Source organism: Aptenodytes patagonicus, chromosome 9, assembly GCF_965638725.1.
Source record: "Aptenodytes patagonicus chromosome 9, bAptPat1.pri.cur, whole genome shotgun sequence".
Lineage (NCBI taxonomy): Eukaryota > Metazoa > Chordata > Aves > Sphenisciformes > Spheniscidae > Aptenodytes > Aptenodytes patagonicus.
Window position 1 is genome coordinate 23,793,047 of NC_134957.1, and position 19,291 is coordinate 23,812,337.

The 19,291-nt window shown below is 43.5% G+C and overlaps 2 protein-coding genes across 4 annotated transcripts in view; both read left to right on the forward strand.

Moving 5' to 3' along the window:
- The first annotated feature begins 120 nt into the window (after nucleotides 1-120).
- On the forward strand, nucleotides 121-12,853 carry NSDHL (NAD(P) dependent 3-beta-hydroxysteroid dehydrogenase NSDHL). Of its 3 annotated transcripts, none has more exons than XM_076347490.1 (8): nucleotides 121-154; nucleotides 1,873-1,923; nucleotides 4,284-4,445; nucleotides 5,388-5,534; nucleotides 6,935-7,063; nucleotides 9,071-9,213; nucleotides 10,728-10,830; nucleotides 11,554-12,853. In XM_076347490.1, exons 2-8 carry the CDS (start codon nucleotides 1,903-1,905, stop codon nucleotides 11,887-11,889), a joined length of 1,041 nt encoding a protein of 346 aa, XP_076203605.1. In that variant the 5' UTR covers nucleotides 121-154; nucleotides 1,873-1,902; the 3' UTR covers nucleotides 11,890-12,853. The 3 variants fall into 3 exon arrangements, with proteins under 3 accessions (XP_076203605.1, XP_076203607.1, XP_076203606.1); XM_076347492.1 differs by lacking the exon at nucleotides 121-154 and adding an exon at nucleotides 601-623; XM_076347491.1 differs by lacking the exon at nucleotides 121-154 and adding an exon at nucleotides 847-869.
- Nucleotides 12,854-16,746: 3,893 nt separating this feature from the next.
- Nucleotides 16,747-19,291, forward strand: part of ZNF185 (zinc finger protein 185 with LIM domain) — a 57,288-nt gene continuing 54,743 nt past the window's right edge. Inside the window, exon 1 of the mRNA XM_076347499.1 lies at nucleotides 16,747-16,777. The gene's annotated coding sequence lies outside the window, so the exon portion shown is untranslated. The remainder of the gene's footprint in view (nucleotides 16,778-19,291) is intronic.

The window sequence follows — 19,291 nt, forward strand, 5'->3', positions numbered from 1 at the left end:
AAGCGGCGGGAGCCGGCGGAGTGGGCGGGGTCTGCTGGAAGCGTCCGCGCCGATTGGTGGGCGGGAGGGACGGGCTGGAGGCGGGGGCGGAGCCGGGCTGGAGGCGGGGGCGGGCAGCGGAGGGCTGAGGAGGGCTGAGGGGGCCGCCGGTGTGGTGAGTGGGGAGGGCTCGGGGTGAGGGCGGCTGAGGCCTGTGAGGAGGCCTGTGAGGAGGCCTGTGAGGAGGCCTGGGTGTGGGGAAGGTCACGGGGGCTGTGAAGGGGCAGACCGCAGGCAGCGGGGCCTGCAGGGCTGTGAGGAGGGCTGGGGTGTGGGGTAGGTTTCGGGGGCTGGGGGAGCTTAGGGGTGAAGGGCGGGTGGGGGAGGCTGTGGGGGAACATGGGGTAGGTCGTGGGGAGGGAAGCTGGGGGTGGGGGAGGCTGCAGGGACGTGAGGAGGGCTGCGGTGTGAGGAAGGGCAGGCTGTAGTGGCGTGTGAGGAAAGCTGGGGGTGGGAGAAGCTGGGGGTGTGTGGAGGGCGGCTGAAGGGGTGGGAGAAGGGGGGGGGGCTCTGGGATGGGGGGGCTGAAAGAGCTGGAGGGAAACTGGAGACGGAGCTGTTCATGAATTGCATTTTGGAGAGGGGTAAGGCCTGTGTTAAGGGAGACGTGGGGGTAGAAGAGAGGGCAAGTGGAGGGTGGATCACCCTGTGCCCATACTTTCAAACCAGCTTGGTGTTCCTGGCTGGACAGGCACTAATCCTGCCTTTTTTTTGGCTTTTTCCTTGATGTTTCAAAGGGCTTGTCAGAAAAATAAAAACCGAAGAGTGCTAAACTGTACAGCTTGCAGAGTGAGCCAGTCCAACAGATGTATTTGCTTGTGTGAGGCATGGTACTGAGATAATTTTATAGCAACGTTGGTGTAGCTGTTCCTGGATCTCATCCAGTTGTGTTGGCACTAGTGTTCGTGAAGTGAGATGGGTCAGAGAGCTGCTCTGGCTGAAAACCAACCCAGGCAGAAAATGATTTTCAGCTAGTCGTAGCCTTGATCCATCTCAGCGCATGAATAGGAGGAGGTAGTGGGAAGCACTGACTAGGAATAAGGAGAATCAAATCAGCCTCTAAAGCAGTAGTTTATCATAGTGATGGTTTAAAGCGACCATAAAGCCATCAGAAGTCTTTGTGTGCAGCTTGTCTTTATGTTGGAAACAGATGTAAATAGGCATGTTGTCTTTTTCTGTCTTTCAATTATACCCCACATAGTAGGATCCCAGCTGAGTTGGGAATTTTGTTTGCTATTGCTGGGAGGAAGAGCGTATTTTAATGAAACTGGTGGCATCAACAGCCTGTGATGTGAAAACTTGGAAAAATCTCACCACGGGCTCCCCTCTCTTCGCTGATGGGCACCAGTGGGTGCCAGCGTTTCTTCCGTGCTGCTGTGGAACAGGCGGGCATGGTGCTGCTGAAATGCTTGAACTTCAGTTGCATCTTGTTGTTCTAACACCCTTGGGCGACTTTATTTTTGAAGAGGACATTGCCAAAACCTGCAATTGTGTTCCTGTTATTTGGAGAATAAATATTCAGACTTAAAGGAAGTGCATTAAGCTAATACTAGCTAAAATAAGATGGTGCCTTTGTTATCAAGGGTATCTTATTATATTAAAATTATGCCTTTGAGAAAGCTATTTGATGTCACTGTTACTCTCATACTGCTTATTTTGTTCAGCAGGGCAGAGAGAACTAGCTCACTCTTTTCATGCTTCTGCTTTAGCATAATGTCTTCAAACCTTGATTTCTGTAACTAGAAATGTGTTTAAAAAAAAAAAGTTTGGTTTGTGTTAATGGCATGCTTAAGTAACGTATTGTGAATAAAATAATATTCTTCTTTTTTAAAGGAATCAGGTTGATAGTGAATCATCTGAGAAATGGCCACACGCCTCAGATCCGTAAGTTGAGGACTTAAACGATGCTTTATGGAGATTTGTCTTGCAGAAACATATTTTCATAGACATTTCTTCTGAACATTTCTAGGGAAGACATGAGACTGTTCCTGCAGTGCTTTTTCAAGGAATCATTTGCTGCCGTTAGTTCCAAAGAGATCCAGGGATGCTGCACCCCCCCCCAAGAACACCAGTGGCTTTGTCAGTGCTGCCAGATCAATTGGTCTGGAGATTTAATTACTCCAGGACCATTTCTACATGCCTTATAACATTATTCCATGTTGTAATGCAGATAAAGGCCCAGTTGAGGTCCCTGAGGTCTACTAGACCATTGTAACCTTTTTCTATGATTACTGCATTGAATACAGGAGGTTAGAATATGGAAAGAGTAACATTTTGCTTAGCTCAGAGAGATGTTTGGACATTACTCTTAGGAGTACAATTTATTAAGCTGTTCTGTTGCATTACCTGTGGTTCTTGTTTATGGAGAAATTTCTACCTTCTGAACTATTTTCTCATTAATTCATATGAAGCTGATGGAAGGCCAAAATCTCAGGTATTTAGGAAACAAAGAATCCAAAAAAACCCCAAAACCAGTTTAGCATCATGTTAGAGAGCATGAACAAGCTGTTGTATCTTCACAGCACAACACTAGATAGGTAGTAATTCATATCCTAAAATCAATATAATCATGCGTAGCCTGGCTTTCTACCTGCATTTTGTAAAACAGCTGATTAATCCAGGTGTAGCACTGTTAGCTGCAGTTATGCTGATTCTAGTCATTGAGTCGGTTCATTTAGTACTTTCCCAAGAGGTGTGTATACTAAATTGTATTGCATATTATAAATGTGCACTAAAGATTATTTAAATAGCCTGCTTCTCATCACCAGTTAGAATACTGTCCTTTACTTGGGCGAGTGGAAAACTATCATACAGCAAAACCTGGACTATCTCATCTGTACTGGTAGAAAATGATTCTGATATTTAGAGCCAGACAGAGGGCGTCGTTCTGCCGCTGTAAAACTTTGGTTCAGCACATCTAAGGGCAGTGTGCAGTTCAGGTTCTCCGTAAAATGAGAGCACACACTGCAATGAGAAAGGGTGCAGGGGAAGACGAGTAAAAATATTGATGGAACAGAGCGACTGCCTTTTGAGGAGAAGGTGAAAAGGCTAGACCCCTCACCTGGGAGAGGACACCGCAGAGGTGTCTGAGTTTAGAGAATGTGACTTAGTCAGATGTGACCGAGTTTAGAGAATCAGGAAGCTGACAAATAAAGCAAATGCAAAACTGTTATAGTGGGGGAGTACAAGGAGAGCGAACTGCAGAGTCCTTAGACTCACGTTCTTTCTATATCGTCTGTTCTCTTGCAACTATCAAAACCAAATAGACCACTGGGCCAACCCATTAGAACTTTTTTTTAATTATTTTAATCAGACTGTACTTTGCATGCACCATTCTAAAGAATTGGTTGTGCTTTAATGTAACTGAGCAACTGCAGTGAACTCTTCTAATTTCTGTTGTGGATAATTGATGCTTTGCAGTCGAACCTTTGTTTAAGGATGTAGCGCTTAGAAACTTCTGAACAATTGTTGTCTTTGTGTGGTTTCACTGGGTTAAATTCCCTTCAGCTCGATAGTACAACTGCAGAGGTGGTTTTTCGCGTAGCAACAACAAGGAGGAAATCTATTTCCAACCAGGACAGAGCATTCTTTGTACAAAAGCTTCCTCAGACTCATTGCTTGTATGTTCTCTGTTGGCGGTAAGGTCTTCAGTCTCAGTCCAGTTAGACGAGTGACTAGACCGGAATCTGTTAGCTAGTGACTCTAGCCATTGATTTTTTAAAAGCTTAAAAGAAGAAAGGAAGAACTAATGACTAACTAAAAAGGATAAGCCTTGCCTTTACCCGATTGCTTTCTTGGCTTGGAGAAGCCTAAGTTTCACACGCTCTGCAAATGGTTTTGTCCTTGCTAACGGTGACAGTTTTAGTATTCTGAATTATCTGTGCCATGTGGCTGAAGCAGATTCTGTTTGCTTTACCATCAGGGCAGAGCTTGTCAGAGCCAGTCCTCTTTTTCTTCCCTACTACGTGAGCTGTTTGGTTATGAGGCAGAGTCCTGCCAAATACAAACCAGCACGTGGGCCGTGTGGACCATTAGCACGTCTGAACTTTTAAGATACTGTGATAGTACAGACATATTGAAGAGTGTTTTGATATCTGAATTTAGACTCCTCCAATTAAACTAGCTACTGACTAGTTGTGCAAAATTCCAGCATGTTAAGATCTCAGGAAGTTCAGATTGGTTTACTTGCGCAGCTTGTTGGTGTATGTCTGCTTGCTAAAGTGCTTTTCTCCCTGTCTCTGCAGGCTGGTAAGAAATGTACAGTGATCGGTGGGTCAGGATTCTTAGGCCAGCACATGGTGGAGCAGCTCCTGGAGAAGGGTTACGCGGTCAATGTGTTTGATATTCAGAAGACATTTGACAATGACAGAGTGCAGTTCTTCCTGGGAGACCTTTGCGACAAGGAGGTACAGACTAACAACAGTACATGACATGGGTAGATGGAAAGGATGTCTGTTTAAATAAATGTTTGTTCAAACAGCTTACCGAGCCTTGCCTGAAGCACTAGGACCTGAAGGCATTGCACAGGTTGTAAAAGGGTATGTAGATATGTCCCCCAGCCTTTCCCTGGGAAGTCAGTAGCCTAAGCAGTTTTCTGTGGAACCCTCATCTAGAACATTTAAAGAAATATACTTGACGTCTGCTTGAAGCTGAAAAGAACAGAACTTGTTTCTGTATTATGATTTGCATTACTGTTAGCTTAGGTATAGAGTCTAATTTACAGTCACTGTTGGTAATTGCACGTGGGTGCTCTCCTAGCTGACCTCAGCTGCGTGAGAATGGCAGAATGCATTATTCCTAACAGTTAAGGCACGCTAAGGCCTCTTCCCTTAACTCAGTCATGTGTGTGAGCCTTGGCAAAAACATTTGTATGCAATGTGAAGAGACGTCTCCCCACCAGTGTAAAGTATCATGTCTCAGAGCTTTGTGGCAGTCATCTCAAACGCTGACAGTGCCATGGGGTACTGCTGGCTGTTAAACCTGCTGCTGGCTGAGTTTTCTAACTCCTGTCTCCAGGTAATTTTGTGTCTCCTACCTGCACTTGAGACTATTGCAAGTAGTTAAGTCTAGATAGCCTCCAGGTCTCAGAAAGTTCCCAGGTTCTTCTCTGGAAAGAAAAAATAATATATAGTGCTTTTTTGCCTAGCAAGAAGGAGAGGACATTGTGAAGATCCTGGACAGTAATCCTATTCCAGCTGCTCACCTTTATGGAAGGAACGTGACTTGAAATTTAGCATTTTTGTTTCCATGAGAAAAAGAACTGTGTTTTATTTCCTTCCTTTTTTTTTTTTCCTGAGTAGGCACTATTACTGTTGCTTCATTACTGTCTCATGCCATGTATCTTCTAGGCTTTGCTCCCAGCTTTACAAGGTGTGTCAGTGGCGTTTCATTGTGCATCCCCAGCACCTTCAAGTGACAACAGGGAACTGTTTTATAAGGTGAATTTTATGGGAACCAAAGCAGTCATTGAAGCCTGCAAAGAAGCTGGAGTGCAGGTAAGGGTAGAAAAGCACCTGGAGACTATAAGACGCTGACGTGACTTTATAACAATTGCAGCATGGACCAATTTCAGTCTAGTTTGACAGAGGGGCAGAGGTATCTGAGATACTGAATTCCTACTTGTTCTGTGAAAATTAGTAGAAGAGAGAGACTGTTGGTCTCCCACTTAGTGTCTGGTGTAAGCTCAGTCCAGGTTTGCCACAGAAAACCTACACATTGCAATCTTCCTGACTGCAGGAAAAGCATCCATTAAAATTTGTCCTACTAGACGCCTGGGAATCACCCACGGGAGAACCACAACTGACAAGTGGATTCTTTCATGCTTTAATGAGGGGAGAGCTGTAAAGATAGCTTTTCCAGCAGTGGAAGTATTCATGGCATCTATTACCTATGTGAATTCTTGACGTATAATGAGAAGGAACACACTTGTGTCATAATCTCAGTATAATTTGCTTTAGAAAGTCATTTGCCCACAAAAGAAAGAGCCAGAGGAAACCAGACTGCTGTTCAGGCAAGTTTTTTGTTTGGGGCTTTTTTTTTCCTTATGTTATTTTGGTATCACATGAGTTTTCATTTAAATTCTTAGCTAATTTTCAAGCGCAAGGCACGTGAAGATTCCTTACTTATTTTGGGCAGAGATGTTGCCTCCAAAGTATGCATTTTGCGCAGTGTCCACGTACAAATATGGAAGTGATAATGTTCAGAATTAAGTGATGTGTATTACATAGGACTCCCAGCCCCAGAGTTTGTTGTTTGTTGGTGTTTTTTTCCCCTCCCCCTCATGTAATAAGCTTTTGTAGGAGATGGGCCACGCAGTGTTTACCTTCAGGCTTAGTCTGGATTTTGTCAGAGCAAGGGGTTAAGTCTTGTTGGAACTTGTTGGATCTAGTCATCTTTATATTACAATGTAGATCTTTAAAACCCCGTGTTTCTGATTACTCAAATACATCACTGACTTCCTGTTTTGAATCCACTAGGGTATGTTTTTATCCAACAAAAATATCCCAAGATAAGAATTCTTTTTTGGTTTAATCTACCGTGGTACTGTTATAATCAAGATAAGCAAATGTATCTTAAAAACACTCATTGTGTGTTAAGTGCTACCAAGCCAAGTGGGCACTGATTTTCCTAGAGATCTTTTCCCCTTGACTGGCTGCCTTGGAAGTTTGTTGAAATGTTTTAATCTCTTTTAGAGTGACAGAGTCTGTTAAAAGGGTGGGAGTTTTCCTACCTGCAGCTTCAGATCATCTTCTGTTAGCCCACGTTCTTCTAGACTTAGTTTATTATCTGTAGAATCAGTTGATTAAACATTATTACTGTCTTTACTCGGCCCTCGTAAATAATGACCCTTTTGTCTTAGGCTTTAAACAACTGTTTTCTTTCACATCTATTGCAGAAACTGGTGTTAACTAGCAGTGCCAGTGTAGTTTTTGAGGGCACAGACATAAAAAATGGATCAGAAGACCTCCCTTATGCAAAAAATCCCATCGACTATTACACAGAGACGAAGATCCTACAGGAGAAGGTATTTGTCATCATATGGTTCACATTGTTATTTTCGATGCTTAAAACTGCCCTTCTAAAAGTAGGGCATGCCCTGGGGGACACAACAGACTCTTCAAGACTGAACAGATCTCTGTTGTTCTCAAGAATCTCCCTTTCATTAAAAAGAACTATCTCATTCTTACAGTCGCGAAGAAAATCTGCGCAGAATCATGCATGTGTAGCCATGCCTGCCAGAGTTGTCAGTATAACTGAAATAGAAAATTCCCTTCTTTTAGACAAATCTGTCAGATTTTAGCCCTCTTATTCTCAGCGCGGAGGCTAGTGGGCTGTGGATCCATTTGTTCTGTTACAGAGAAGTATGGCAGGTGGTTGCCGCTGGCGTCTTTCACAGGTGACCCACATCCTTTTCCCTAGGCGTGCTGATGGCTTGGTCCAGGGGGTGCTTTCCGAGCAGCTGTCTAGCAGTCCAAATACATAAGTAGTCAGTTATGTCTTCCTTGGCTGGTGAAACTCCCAAGGAGTGTATTCACTTAATAAAAAGAGAATAAAACAAAGCTGTGACATAAATTACCAGGGAAGTTGAATGAAATAGTGTGTTACGCTACAGAGGTTGTTTCTAGAGAAAGAATAAAAGAACTGGCAGAGATGTCGCTTTCGTTGCAAGAGCCATGTGATAATCCCGTTTCTTAACTGATCCAGCTTTGTTTTCAGAGCAGCTGAGGGGAGTCTTTTGCCTTCTTTGCTCCTCCGGGAAGGCTGTTTCAGAACCACATTTACCTGATTTGCAGCCTGAAGTTACAGTTGGGATTGTGAACAAGTCACTGGGGAAGGAGAAGATGAGATGGAGGTGTGGACTGAGTTAAGGAGCACGCAAGCCTAATAACATGTTGTAAGCTAATGCTATTGGCCATATACAGAAAATATTCTTGTTAAAAAAGATGTAAAAATTTCCCCTACATCTGAATGTCCACTACTTCGGACATTTGCAGATCACCAGTATCTGTTCTATTTCAGGTTCTTAAAGCTGCAGTATTTGTGGTTTAAATATGGTATGACAATGTTTTAAATCAAAGTGAACAAACATTTTTTTCAGACTTTTTTCAGTGGCTTGCATTTCAGTCGTGGAAAGAATCTACGCTTTTTGTGCAAGAAGAATTTAGACTTGCTTCCATACTGAAGCTGACAGTGTATCCTCTAAAGTCGAGTATTAGCCTTTAAGAATTTTTCTTATGTTCCTTGAAAAGAGCTTAACTGAAAACGCAGCATAAAAACATCTGTTCATTCGCAAGCATAACCACTTTGCAGTAAAGTGGTCTGATAAAGTGGAAGCTTATGAGTGGTGATCAAGCCTAGCCCAATATGCTGGTAACTATGTCTTTGTTTTGGGTGAAACAGTGAAAGTATTCAGTGTTTATGTGTATGCGTTGTTCTTAGATTTTTAACAGAAAATCCAGCAGCTGTTAAAAATTAGTAGAACACGCTGTTTGGAAACTCCCAACAGAATTAAATCTTCTTCAAAGATGCCTTGCTAAATCTGCTTAGCACTTGGTGCTGCTGGGAAAATGGGATCACACCCCTTCTGAATGCAATCGAGAAGGCCCATGATGGAAATCTTCCATTGATTCATGAGAGAGACAGAGACTGAATTGCTTAGCATCCTTCTTTTCTCCAACATGTCCATAAAGAATTCATGGAGTGAAGGAACGTTCAAAGCTCCTCTGGTTTCTATGGTGTTAAATGAGAGAGGCGAAGAGTTCCTTTCCTTTGCCTATCAATTCATTAAGTGTTCAATAACGAAAACAGATTTTTGTCTGTTTTTCTCATTAAAGAGAAGTGGGAGAAGAGATGGGAACAAAGGAAGGATCATTTGTAAAGATATGGGTGGACCGTGATTCTTCCACTGATGTCTTCCCAAGGAGATGGGGGAACGCCCACCCCCTTTAGTGATGATCTTGGAATAAATTACTAAGCCATATTTCTCTTCCCAGCCTTTCTCTCCTGATTCAGTTATCGTTTTTCTGTACAGGAAGTGCTCAGTGCGAATGACCCAGGCAACAATTTCTTCACTACTGCTATTCGTCCCCATGGAATATTTGGTCCTAGAGACCCTCAGCTGGTTCCCATCCTCATCCAAGCAGCTAAGAGTGGCAAAATGAAGTTCATAATTGGGTGAGCAAGGCTCGGTCATTTTATAGCTTTTGTTAAAATCGATGCTGAACCTACAAAGCCCTTTTGGAAGGGAATAATATTAAATCAGTAGTGTTGTTGTGGCATGCAAAAAAGTACATTTCTTCAGTTTTTCACTTGTGATCCGGGATTCTTTTTTTAAAAATCCTTCTATGTTAGGGACTCATGCACTCAGATGGTAAGTGTTCATAATGCAAGAAGAGTATCAGTGGGGAAAGCTGACATAGCTTGAGCTGTCTTTGCATTGTCTGAAGAGCTGTCCTTTTAAATATGAGAGAGCTCAGATTACTTGCTGTTAATTTAATTAATATACACTTCTGGTATTTGAGGTTCTTGCAATTAAAAAGCCCATATGACAGTGTTTTAATATTTCTGATTATAAGATCAAAGATATTTGCCTTGTTATTGAGCCTTGCAGAGCTTCTAGTGGACCACTGAAATTTTAGAGCAAGAAAAAGTTCAAGCTACTACTAAGGATATTTTTACCAATTGTATTATGGTCTTGAAAAGAAATGTGCCCTTTAATTTATAATAGATTTTTATTACATGCAAGGAGCTGGTTTGTGTGTATGTGTGCACATGTGAATATGTGCTTGGGATAGAAGGAAGAAAGGGAATAGGGTTGTGGGTTTTTTTGGTGTCATTCTTCCTTACAGTTCACTTCTGAATTGATCTCTCAAACTGATCTGTGAGCAGCAAACCTACACAAACTCAAGGTTTCCACTTCGTGCAAGTCTGCATTCTCTTCCAGCTCAAACATGCATTCCTCATTTGAGTTTTCCTACTGCTATGCAGACCTGTATATCCCTTCAAAGAAAGCAAATAAAATAGCCATTCATCCATGAACGTAGGAAAAGAAAATGATTCTTTCTCAGAATGTTGGATTGCAGCAATATTGTTTCTATGGCCAAATGAGTGTGATAATGGTTTTGTAACAAACCATTTGTTTGATTTAGCTGGATTCTTGCAAGCGATACGCAGATTCATTTTCATTTTCTGTACCTGTGTAGAAATTTAACACAGTGGGTTAAATCTGTTTCAGCTAGGGCTGAAGTTGGCTTAATGAGGGAGTAAGTTAGAATTTCATGAGCCAAGAAATTCATAATTGAAAGCTTGTCCTTAAGTGACTTCCTTTGTGCTAGTTACCACTCTGTTTCTATTTGTTCTGCTTCTGTGGATCACTCTGCTGATTCTGAGACCTGTAGGATCTGCCACACCTAGAAACTTGGTAACTTGCGAGGTTTAAAAATGGTACTGTTAAAAGAATGTAAACTTTGAGGGCCTTGACAAGAGCTGAGACAATAACAGCCTTTCCTCTGTCTCCAGTAGTGATTTAATCTCTCTGACAGGGTATAGCCTGATGTTGCAGCACAAGAGAGCGGGAGAAGAGGAAACTTGGAATAAATATACCTTGTGTGAAAGTCCTGCCTTTTGCCACAAGCAGATTTTCAGCCTAACTTGCCTTAGGGCTAAACTTCTTCCTTTTGTCTGTGCAGGGATGGAAAGAACTTGGTAGATTTCACCTATGTGGAAAACGTGGTCCATGGACACATCCTAGCTGCAGAAAATCTTCAGAAAGACTCTCCCCTGTGTGGGAAGGTAAGGAAGGACCTAGCGAGGGGAGGGGAGTGGGTGTCCCCTAGCCAAACTTCACCTGCAAGCCTCGCTTGGCTTCATGTGTCTGCTCTGTAGTTCTTGCTGATTTTTGTCTGTACTGAACATCTATCTTGGAGGTGAGTGGAACTAGCACACACAAATGGGTCATTTTTTTTCTGTCTGTGGGTATAATGAATGGTTGCCCATCTGGTGACCATTGTGTGCAACCACATGGGCTAAGGTGTATCAGTATACTTTAACTTCATGTTATAAAACCCCTTGTGAAAGGTAATCTAGGCAGAATTGTGGGCAGCCGAGATGCGTACGTAAGAAACATAGTTATTTAGCTTTTACGACAGAGTTCAGAACAGGAGAAACTTTTACAGATTTTCATGGCACCACCATGCTCTGGGCATGTGCCATACATAACGGCTCGGATGCTTTAATGTGTTTGCGTTCTGTTGTGTCATTCAGTTTGTTTGACCATTTATGAGTAATCTTAACCTCTAGAGTGTCAGAAGTAGCTCGCTTTCTTAGCAAAGAAGGGGTTCATCACTTTTCAGACAGAGCTGGTTAGTGCAAAGCAGTTTCTCATGAAAATGTGTTCTCAGTCAAGTCAAGGATGTCAGTCTCCTCAGCGTGAACATGAGATGGGCCATCACAGAGACAAATTTGTGAAAACCGTAATGATTTTATCATCTGGCTTTTTGTCTTCCTCTCTTTCAGGCATTTCATATCACAAATGATGAACCAGTTCCTTTCTGGGCTTTCATGTCCCGTATCTTGACTGGCTTGAACTACGATCCTCCCAAGTACCATATTCCCTATTGGCTGGCATATTACCTGGCCCTGTTCCTGTCTCTGGTGCTGTGGCTGCTAAGTCCACTGGTCACCATCAAGCCCACTTTTACCCCTATGCGGGTAGCATTAGCTGGAACGTTTCACTACTATAGCTGTGAACGGGCCAAGAGAGACATGGGCTACAAACCAGTGGTGAGCTTGGATGAAGCAATAGACAGGACTCTGCAGAGCTACCCCCACCTGCGCCAGGCTAAGGCCTGAGAAGTCCTGGATGGATTTTTTTCTACTTGATTTTTGTAATTGCTTTGACATCTTAACATGAACACTGAAGCAAATTTCACTAATTCTCTGGAACAGGGAGTTTTTCCAAAGTCCCCCCTCCTCCTCACCATTATCGAGACCGCTTTATCTGGATTGAAGAAAAAACTCGTGTAGGAGCTGTGCTAACAGTTCTTTTCTTTGATGTGACTTCTTGTTTTGAAGCAGCTGCTGAACCCTATGGACTATGAATAAACACCCTGCTGTGCCCTCTTCAATCCCAGCCCAGCACATCAGCATTCCTTCGTCTTCCCTCTCCACCCTTGTCCTCTGTTTTGTTGCTCTGGTGATAACGGCCGCCTCTTCTCATAGCTGCAGGCTGGTTAATGAAATACTTCTCACGACTGGTTCCTCTCTGAGGTTTGGCTTTTTTCTATACAAGAGCAATGAAAGAGAGGCTTATGCCAAAAAGGAGTTCTGCCACCATCTCTTAAGTCATTGAAGCTGATTTTGTTATTCCCTCCATGACTGGTGAGTGATTTGGCTTCTTACTGAGGCATCAGAAGGAAACCTGAGAAAAGGCATGCTAGGCCTCTCTTTGTAAGGAAGCATGTGCCTTTGTTTCTGCAGGAGCCTATTTCTATCCAAAAATTACCCAAATAAATCACGAAGAGATGACTTCCTAATTTTGTGTTCCATCTTTGAAAGGGCAGATCCCATTCTGAACATCTCAGCATAAACAGGATTTTAATCATTCCCTTTGTGGGGGAAGAAATCTTTGCTGTGGCTGTTGCCAGTCAGCACATACTATTTTACCATAGCTCGCTCGCTTCCCATAAGAACTATGTTGGTTGGAAGATCCTGCTGCACAAAGCTCTCGTCTTGTCTGACATGTTATTGCTGGTAATGGTGATTTTTGTTGCTTTGACCACTTAGTACATGAAAAAAACTCTTTTCCACAAGAAAATGGTTGTCTTAATACTGTGTTCACCAAGCTGTTTAGTTTGACATTTATATTAAGTGTACTTTACCCTATAATCTTTCTAAGTGCTTCAGTTCTGTTTTGGTTTTAAATGAAGAGTTTAGGTTAGAGTTGGAACTTCCCTCTCTGCCAGTTCCTGGCTCCCCAGGAGTTTTGGTGTTTCAAATTTCAGAAGTATGGGAAGTGCCTCACTCAATCAGCCTTAACCTCATCTGGGAGCTCGATATGCTGCTTAGAAGTCAGTTATATTTTAAATTCTGGTTATTTTCTGGAGAAGAGTTTTATGTTGGGCGCTTTTTTCTGGAAATTTTTGTTTGCTGCTTTAACAGCTAGCTAGTTTTACCAACCTTTGCCTTGCTTGATCTTGAAGTAAATACTAGCCAGTTGCTTGGGCCAGTTCACACAGTTCTGGTTTGTACCTGTCAGCCACCTTGGGCTTTTTTTTTTTGCCTTTTTTTTGTTGTTGTTGTTTTTCCCAGCCTGCAGGGTTATATATTTAAAGCTTGAATTCTGGAGTGCCATTCTTCAGTGGTGTGTTGTTTTTAAAAAAAAAAAAAAAAAAAAAAAAAAAAAAAAAGCCCTGTGGTTCCTAGGTTTTCTGGAATCTGCTTGTGTCATCCCACATCCCATTTCAGTGGGAGACAGATGCTGCTTTCAAAGACCTAAGCTGTGTTAGCCTCCATGTGATGCATCAGTGTGCCGGCACAAATTCAGTGTTAACGGAAAGACCCTTTCTTCCCTCACTGTTTCTGTAAGCATGTACCAGTGCCCCATCTATATTTAAAAAAAAAAAAAAAGTGACATATAAAAAAAAACACTCATGGTGAAACCACGCCTGGCTGAGAGACATGGCTTTATTCCCAAGGTTTTGTAAGAGGCCAGGCATCTTGCCTGCTTTAAGGGGTGAGGAAGGACTGGAGTATGTTTGTTCCTTGCTCGTTTTGGTAAAGCTGGGCCCACTTCTAGTTTTTGTGATGTAGTCGACGGACACTAAACTCGTAGCTCGTCACTAGAATGGCCTTTTGTGAAAATGGACAATTCAGATGCACCTCTGCTATGTGCGATAGAGGTAGCTGCTAAACCCAAGCTGGTAAGTACAGAAAGCCCTGAGGGACAGCGTGTTCTAGTTCAGATGCAGTGCTGCACAGAAAAGATGGTACTGCTTTTGGGACTCGTGGTGCAGCACAGCAGAGAACTTCAGCTCCTCATCTGCAAAGTAGGGATAACGCTGCCCTCGCACAGAGAGGTGGTGAGAGAATGGGATTGTACCAAAGCAAAAGGAGCAAGCACTACGAGTGCTTGAAGTCAAACATAAAGAATAGGTAAAAGCACATTTTGGCCTCTAGATGGCATTTCCCAGCTAGATCTGCCTTGCAGCTTCAATCAGTCCCAAAAATGCTGTCTCTGAGTCCTTGGACACAGTTCCAGTGGAGGGTTACTCATCTCCCCATGTCTTTGGAGGACTGTCAAGGTAAGAGGTGAAGGTGACAACCAGAAGGTGCTACAGAAACAAGAAGCGCTGGAAGTTCAAGTCTGCTGGATAAAAAGCAGTAGGCAGTATGGGTTCCCTCATGTATGGTTAATACAAGAAGGGTAAACCAGAGGTTTGCTTGTATGGGGGCGAGTAGTTTCCCACAGCTGGGCACGGAAAGAAGCATTGCATCATGCTGAAGTTGGTTTGACTTGGTACTCCCTATATAATTAGGTCAGTTCCCAGCATTTCTTCTGGCAGGCTGACTAGCTTCTGTTTTCCAAAACAGAAGTAAACAGGCATTGTTGCTGTGGTGGAGCCTGACATTGCTGTGCCTATACCCCTGGCCACAACAGAGGAGGAACCTTGCTTTATCCATAGCCTCTTCTATCCCTGATCAAGCCTCCTCCTCTCAACTCATTTTCTCATCCTGATAAGCACCTGCGTAAGTCCCATCTTGTGTTTTCTGGGCAAGCCAATAAGATCCTTCTGTACTTTCCTGCCTGTGATTTGTTTGTCATGCCACCTCTTTGCAACCTGTATCTTGTGTGTGTGTGTGTGTGTGTCAGCAAGCAAGCAGGAGGCTACAGAGCAAAATTGCCATTATCAAAATTTCCTTCCAAATATCTAGGGTCAAATGCAGTTGCAAGCTGTTGTTATTAGTAATGCTCAACAGGAGCTGCTAAAGACTTTCCTGTGGCACTCATCAAACTTCTTATCTCTCTCACTTTGCTTTCCTGGCTTTTTCTTGCTGCAGCTCCTAATTTTGCTGACCTGAGACTGTTTTTGGTTTGACAAGCAATGGGAGAGATAAAGGAGATATCTTCTGTTGCTTACCCTAGAGAAAGGAGAGGGAGGGAAAGAGAGAGAGGAATAAAAGTGCTTTTCTAGGTGGAGTTAGTTAAGGTAACCAAGAACCCCGTTTCCCCTCTTACAGAGAGATTGCAAAGGGGACATATGCACAGGAGGAATGTTACAGTCTAAGAAATACCTTTCAGTCTTGCCTGTAGGAAGCTCTTGTCCAGACACACCTCAGTGCCAAAAAGGAAAAAGGGTGGCTTGGTTGTAATTACTTGAAACAGGTAAGAGGAGTGACTGATGAAAAAGCAGGTCAGAAATTATCTTGCATGTCCAGTGAGCAAAAAGGCATGGAGGCAAACTTAAGCCTGTGGTGGATGTGTAGGAGGTTTCAGGTGGAGGATAACGTTTGCATCACGCAAGCATGTGGTTACCACTGTGGAAGCTCCATACCTTCAGTGACTTACAAATACAGGGACCTACGATGCGTTACAGTGCTCAAATGCAGCCTTTTGTGAAACTGTGTACCTTTTGACTCAGTAGGTCCTTGCATATGTTATTCAAGTCTGCTGATGCTAGTGATCACCAAGCACTAGTATGAGTGCCCACACCTTTTAGCGCTGCAGAGCCGAACATGGCATGAGTGGGCTGAACTCTGCTCCTTGAGAGAATTGTTTACCAAGTTTCGCTAATGCTTGTGCAAGCCTTTGGAAAGTGCCAGGTCCACAGATGTAAGTGATGGTGCAACTTGGTTCTTATTATGGGCGAAGGAAAGCAACTTGTTTGCCTCAGAGCCCAGAGGAAGCTTGCTGAGCTGGTGATGAGAAATAAATAGGCATCTCCCTACTTGCAACAGAGCATGTCTGAGGTGTTTCTGTTACCAGATTGCACATGTTGTTTTACTGTCTTAGCAATGCCATCAGGCTGGCACTTAGCCACAGCCTCACTTTTGCCCTGCGTTTGCTGACAAGATCATTTTGTCTCAGCGCTGAGAGCTCCTGACCTCCTGTGCAGGTGTGTCTTCATGACCATGGGTGAGATTATTGTATTCTAGCACTAAGTAGTCAAGGATATACGATTCTGTTCTGCTACCTGCTATTAGGAAGGTGAGGTCTGGCATTTTGGCAGTGCTTTGTAATGACACCTCATGAAAAACCAGTTTGATTCCCTTGTAACAAATGGGTGTAGTGGTTTTACACCCTTCTACTCATCACAGCTCTGCTCAGTTTCTACTGAGGCTTTGGTTTTCTGTCACCATGGCAAAGACCCAAAGGATTGATGGGGTAGTCGCCTTCCTCCCACCTTCAGTGCGAGGATGGGGGCCAGATAGTTACACAGGAGAAAGTGTTGTCGAAAAAACAGTAAATGTTCCAGTGGAGTTCAGTGCTCTGGAGTGGTGTTGACTAATTTTTCATGACTAGAAAATACTCAAAAATTTTTAAGGATATATTGTACTAACTGTTCAAATACAAGCTGGACTGGTCAGGGAGGCTGCATGCCTCTGGGCAGAAGTCCATTGGTGTCATAGGAACGACAAGAATTGCTATGCTACTCAGTACAACCACCTTCCCATAAAATTGGCTGCCTGGATTTCGAGAGTTGAGCAGGTTTCTACCTCGTAGACATCGCTGTTTCTAAAGGTATGTGTACTGCACCTCTGGAAAGGAACATACTGCAGAGTTATGCAAACTGCTTTTACACTGGCTGGTTTTGGAAGTGGTAGCAGCGTGCCCAGAGCGGAAGAGAGCTTAGAGCAGGCTGATTTACCCTAGCAAGAAGAGGCTGCAGTATAGGCATAACTGCAGTTCACAGCCAGCCAAACCTGCTAGGCTGACCTTCTACGTTGCTAGCTGTGAGCTTTCCTGCGCTTACCTCTGCATGGTTCACCTACTGCGGTTTGGCAAAGGGATCCCCTCTGGGACAGCTTCTGGACTTCAGCAAATGGAGAGCTCATCTGTTGATGTTTCAGAGCAGTGGCAGTGTTTAATCCCCATTGCTCTTCCAAAAAAACCCAAAACCAGCCCACCCCCAAACAAAAAAACTTTCACTGGAAAGTGTCTAGTTTGCAGCTCAGTCCTCAGTTTTTCTGTTTTTATTTCTTGGATGCAAGTGCCCTTTGTACTTGCCATGTTCTCTCCTGGGTAGTTCTCTTACCATATGGTCAAGTCCCTTCTGTTTCTTCTTTTTTTAATTTTTTTTTTTTTTTTTTTACCTAAATGGTCTGAGTCCTTTAAATCTTTTGCTGTTAGGCATTCTCTCCAGCCTGCGAGTGGTTTCTGTGGCTGCAGCTTCTTTATGTGATGTAATTCTCATGTCTCGCTGATCCCAAATTATCTGCTTTGCAGTGCACTAAGAATATAAACAGCAGTGAAACAAGCATCAACCGGTGCTAACTGTGAAACATCTTTATGAGAGGTGCTTGTGCTTTTCTTGTAAAGGAGATTCAGGGAGAATCCATTTCCTTGTAAAGTCAGACACTCCAGGCTAAAATTTACCTACAGCTTTTACAGAAAAATAACATTTCCTAACTGGAGATGGGGAAACAAGGCTCTTCGGACCTGGTCCTCCCTCCTCCCCTGCTAGCAGGAGCGTGTGTGTGTCCCTGGAGAAGGTTGTGTTGTTGAAACAGAGCGATGGGACGTTCCTCCTGCTTTGGGCTGGGCTGGCTTCTCCGGCACACCTGGATGGCAGCCTCAACTGCACCTTTGGCTCGTGGCCCGAGGAGGGAGTCCAGATCCGCAGCAGAGTGGGGGTGCATTTCAAGCCAGACCCTCTTGGTTTTAGCCTGGTACAGAGGAAAAAATGCCCCTCTTGGATTCTGCTCCTGGACTGATGAAGATAAGGGACTTTTTGTTGTTGACTTCAGTACACGCAGGCTTTGCTCCAGAGGTATGCAGGTTAACTGTGCTGTTTCCAGATGAGGCTGGTTTGGTGAGACTGAGTTTGGTGGCTTTCTCCTGAAGCATCATGAACTTGTCAGTATTTAACCTGTAGCTGCTAGCTTGGAAAAGCTGTTGCTTCTTGCAGTGGTAAGATTTATAGTTTTGCTAGCTTCAAAGTAGTATTGGACTGTAGTTGTTGCTATATATATTAGCAAAAAGACCCAGTTTCACTCCCCCTACACACACATGTGCACACGCACATACACATACACTGCATATTGAATGGATTCCTAACATAAATCTGGAGTCTTTATCCTTAAGCCTCTTCTAGAAGTTAGAGAGATGATGCTCCTGATCCGATTGTCTCAGTTAAGTGCCTAAAGTGAAGTAAATTGACTTTCCCTACAGACTTACTGGACGGTCTTTTAAGCCTCTGGTCTGGAGCGACTTGGTGGTGCTGCGTTTCAGTGGCCCTGTGGCATGGTGCTCTTCTGGATGTCACACAGGCCTGCCACTTGCTGGCAAAAAAACTTCTGCCTCTGGCCGCTGCTGTGACTTTGAAATGCCACGTCATTAAAAACTGAATATGCTCCTGTAATTATGAGGAAAAAAAACACCCATCAGGGTTTCTGTGCCTGCTGGTGTGAGTGACATCCAGCTATACTTTGGAAAGAGTGGTTTATCTAAGGGCTTAATTGGGATAAAACCACAGACTTATTTGGGACTGATTGTCCCTAACTGTTCAAGCTGCTGAGCACCGTAGATGTGCTTCCTGAGCTTTGTTTGCAGTATGGGAGTACTGTGAACTGTGGTGACACGAGAGCCCTGGAAATCTCCAGTTCAAGATAAGCTGCCTGCATGGTTGGCCATGGTTATTTTCAACTGAACAAAGAATATGAAAAGCCTTTTCTACGAGGGGGGGGGGGGAAGTGTGTTCCTATCCTACTCTCCTTAGTGGGGAAATAAAAGACAAAGCTGTGGTTTACATTAGTATACTTGTATACTAACGTGTATATACATATATACTGTATTTCCTGTGGTATCTAATGTCTCTGACCCTCTGGTGTTGTCCTAGTCCATGTGAGAAAGATAGAACGTCCCTTTCCATGTTCTGCCAGTCCTGGAAGACAACTGTTCTTGAGACTTCCTTCCTTCCAGACTTTTTAAAGTGTTCTCTCTCTTGCTGTTGATTGGGAAACCCACTCCCTGAGAGGCCTGTGACGTTCGTGCTGTCCTTGGAGCATCCACTTCTCTGCTCCTCTTTAGCAACAG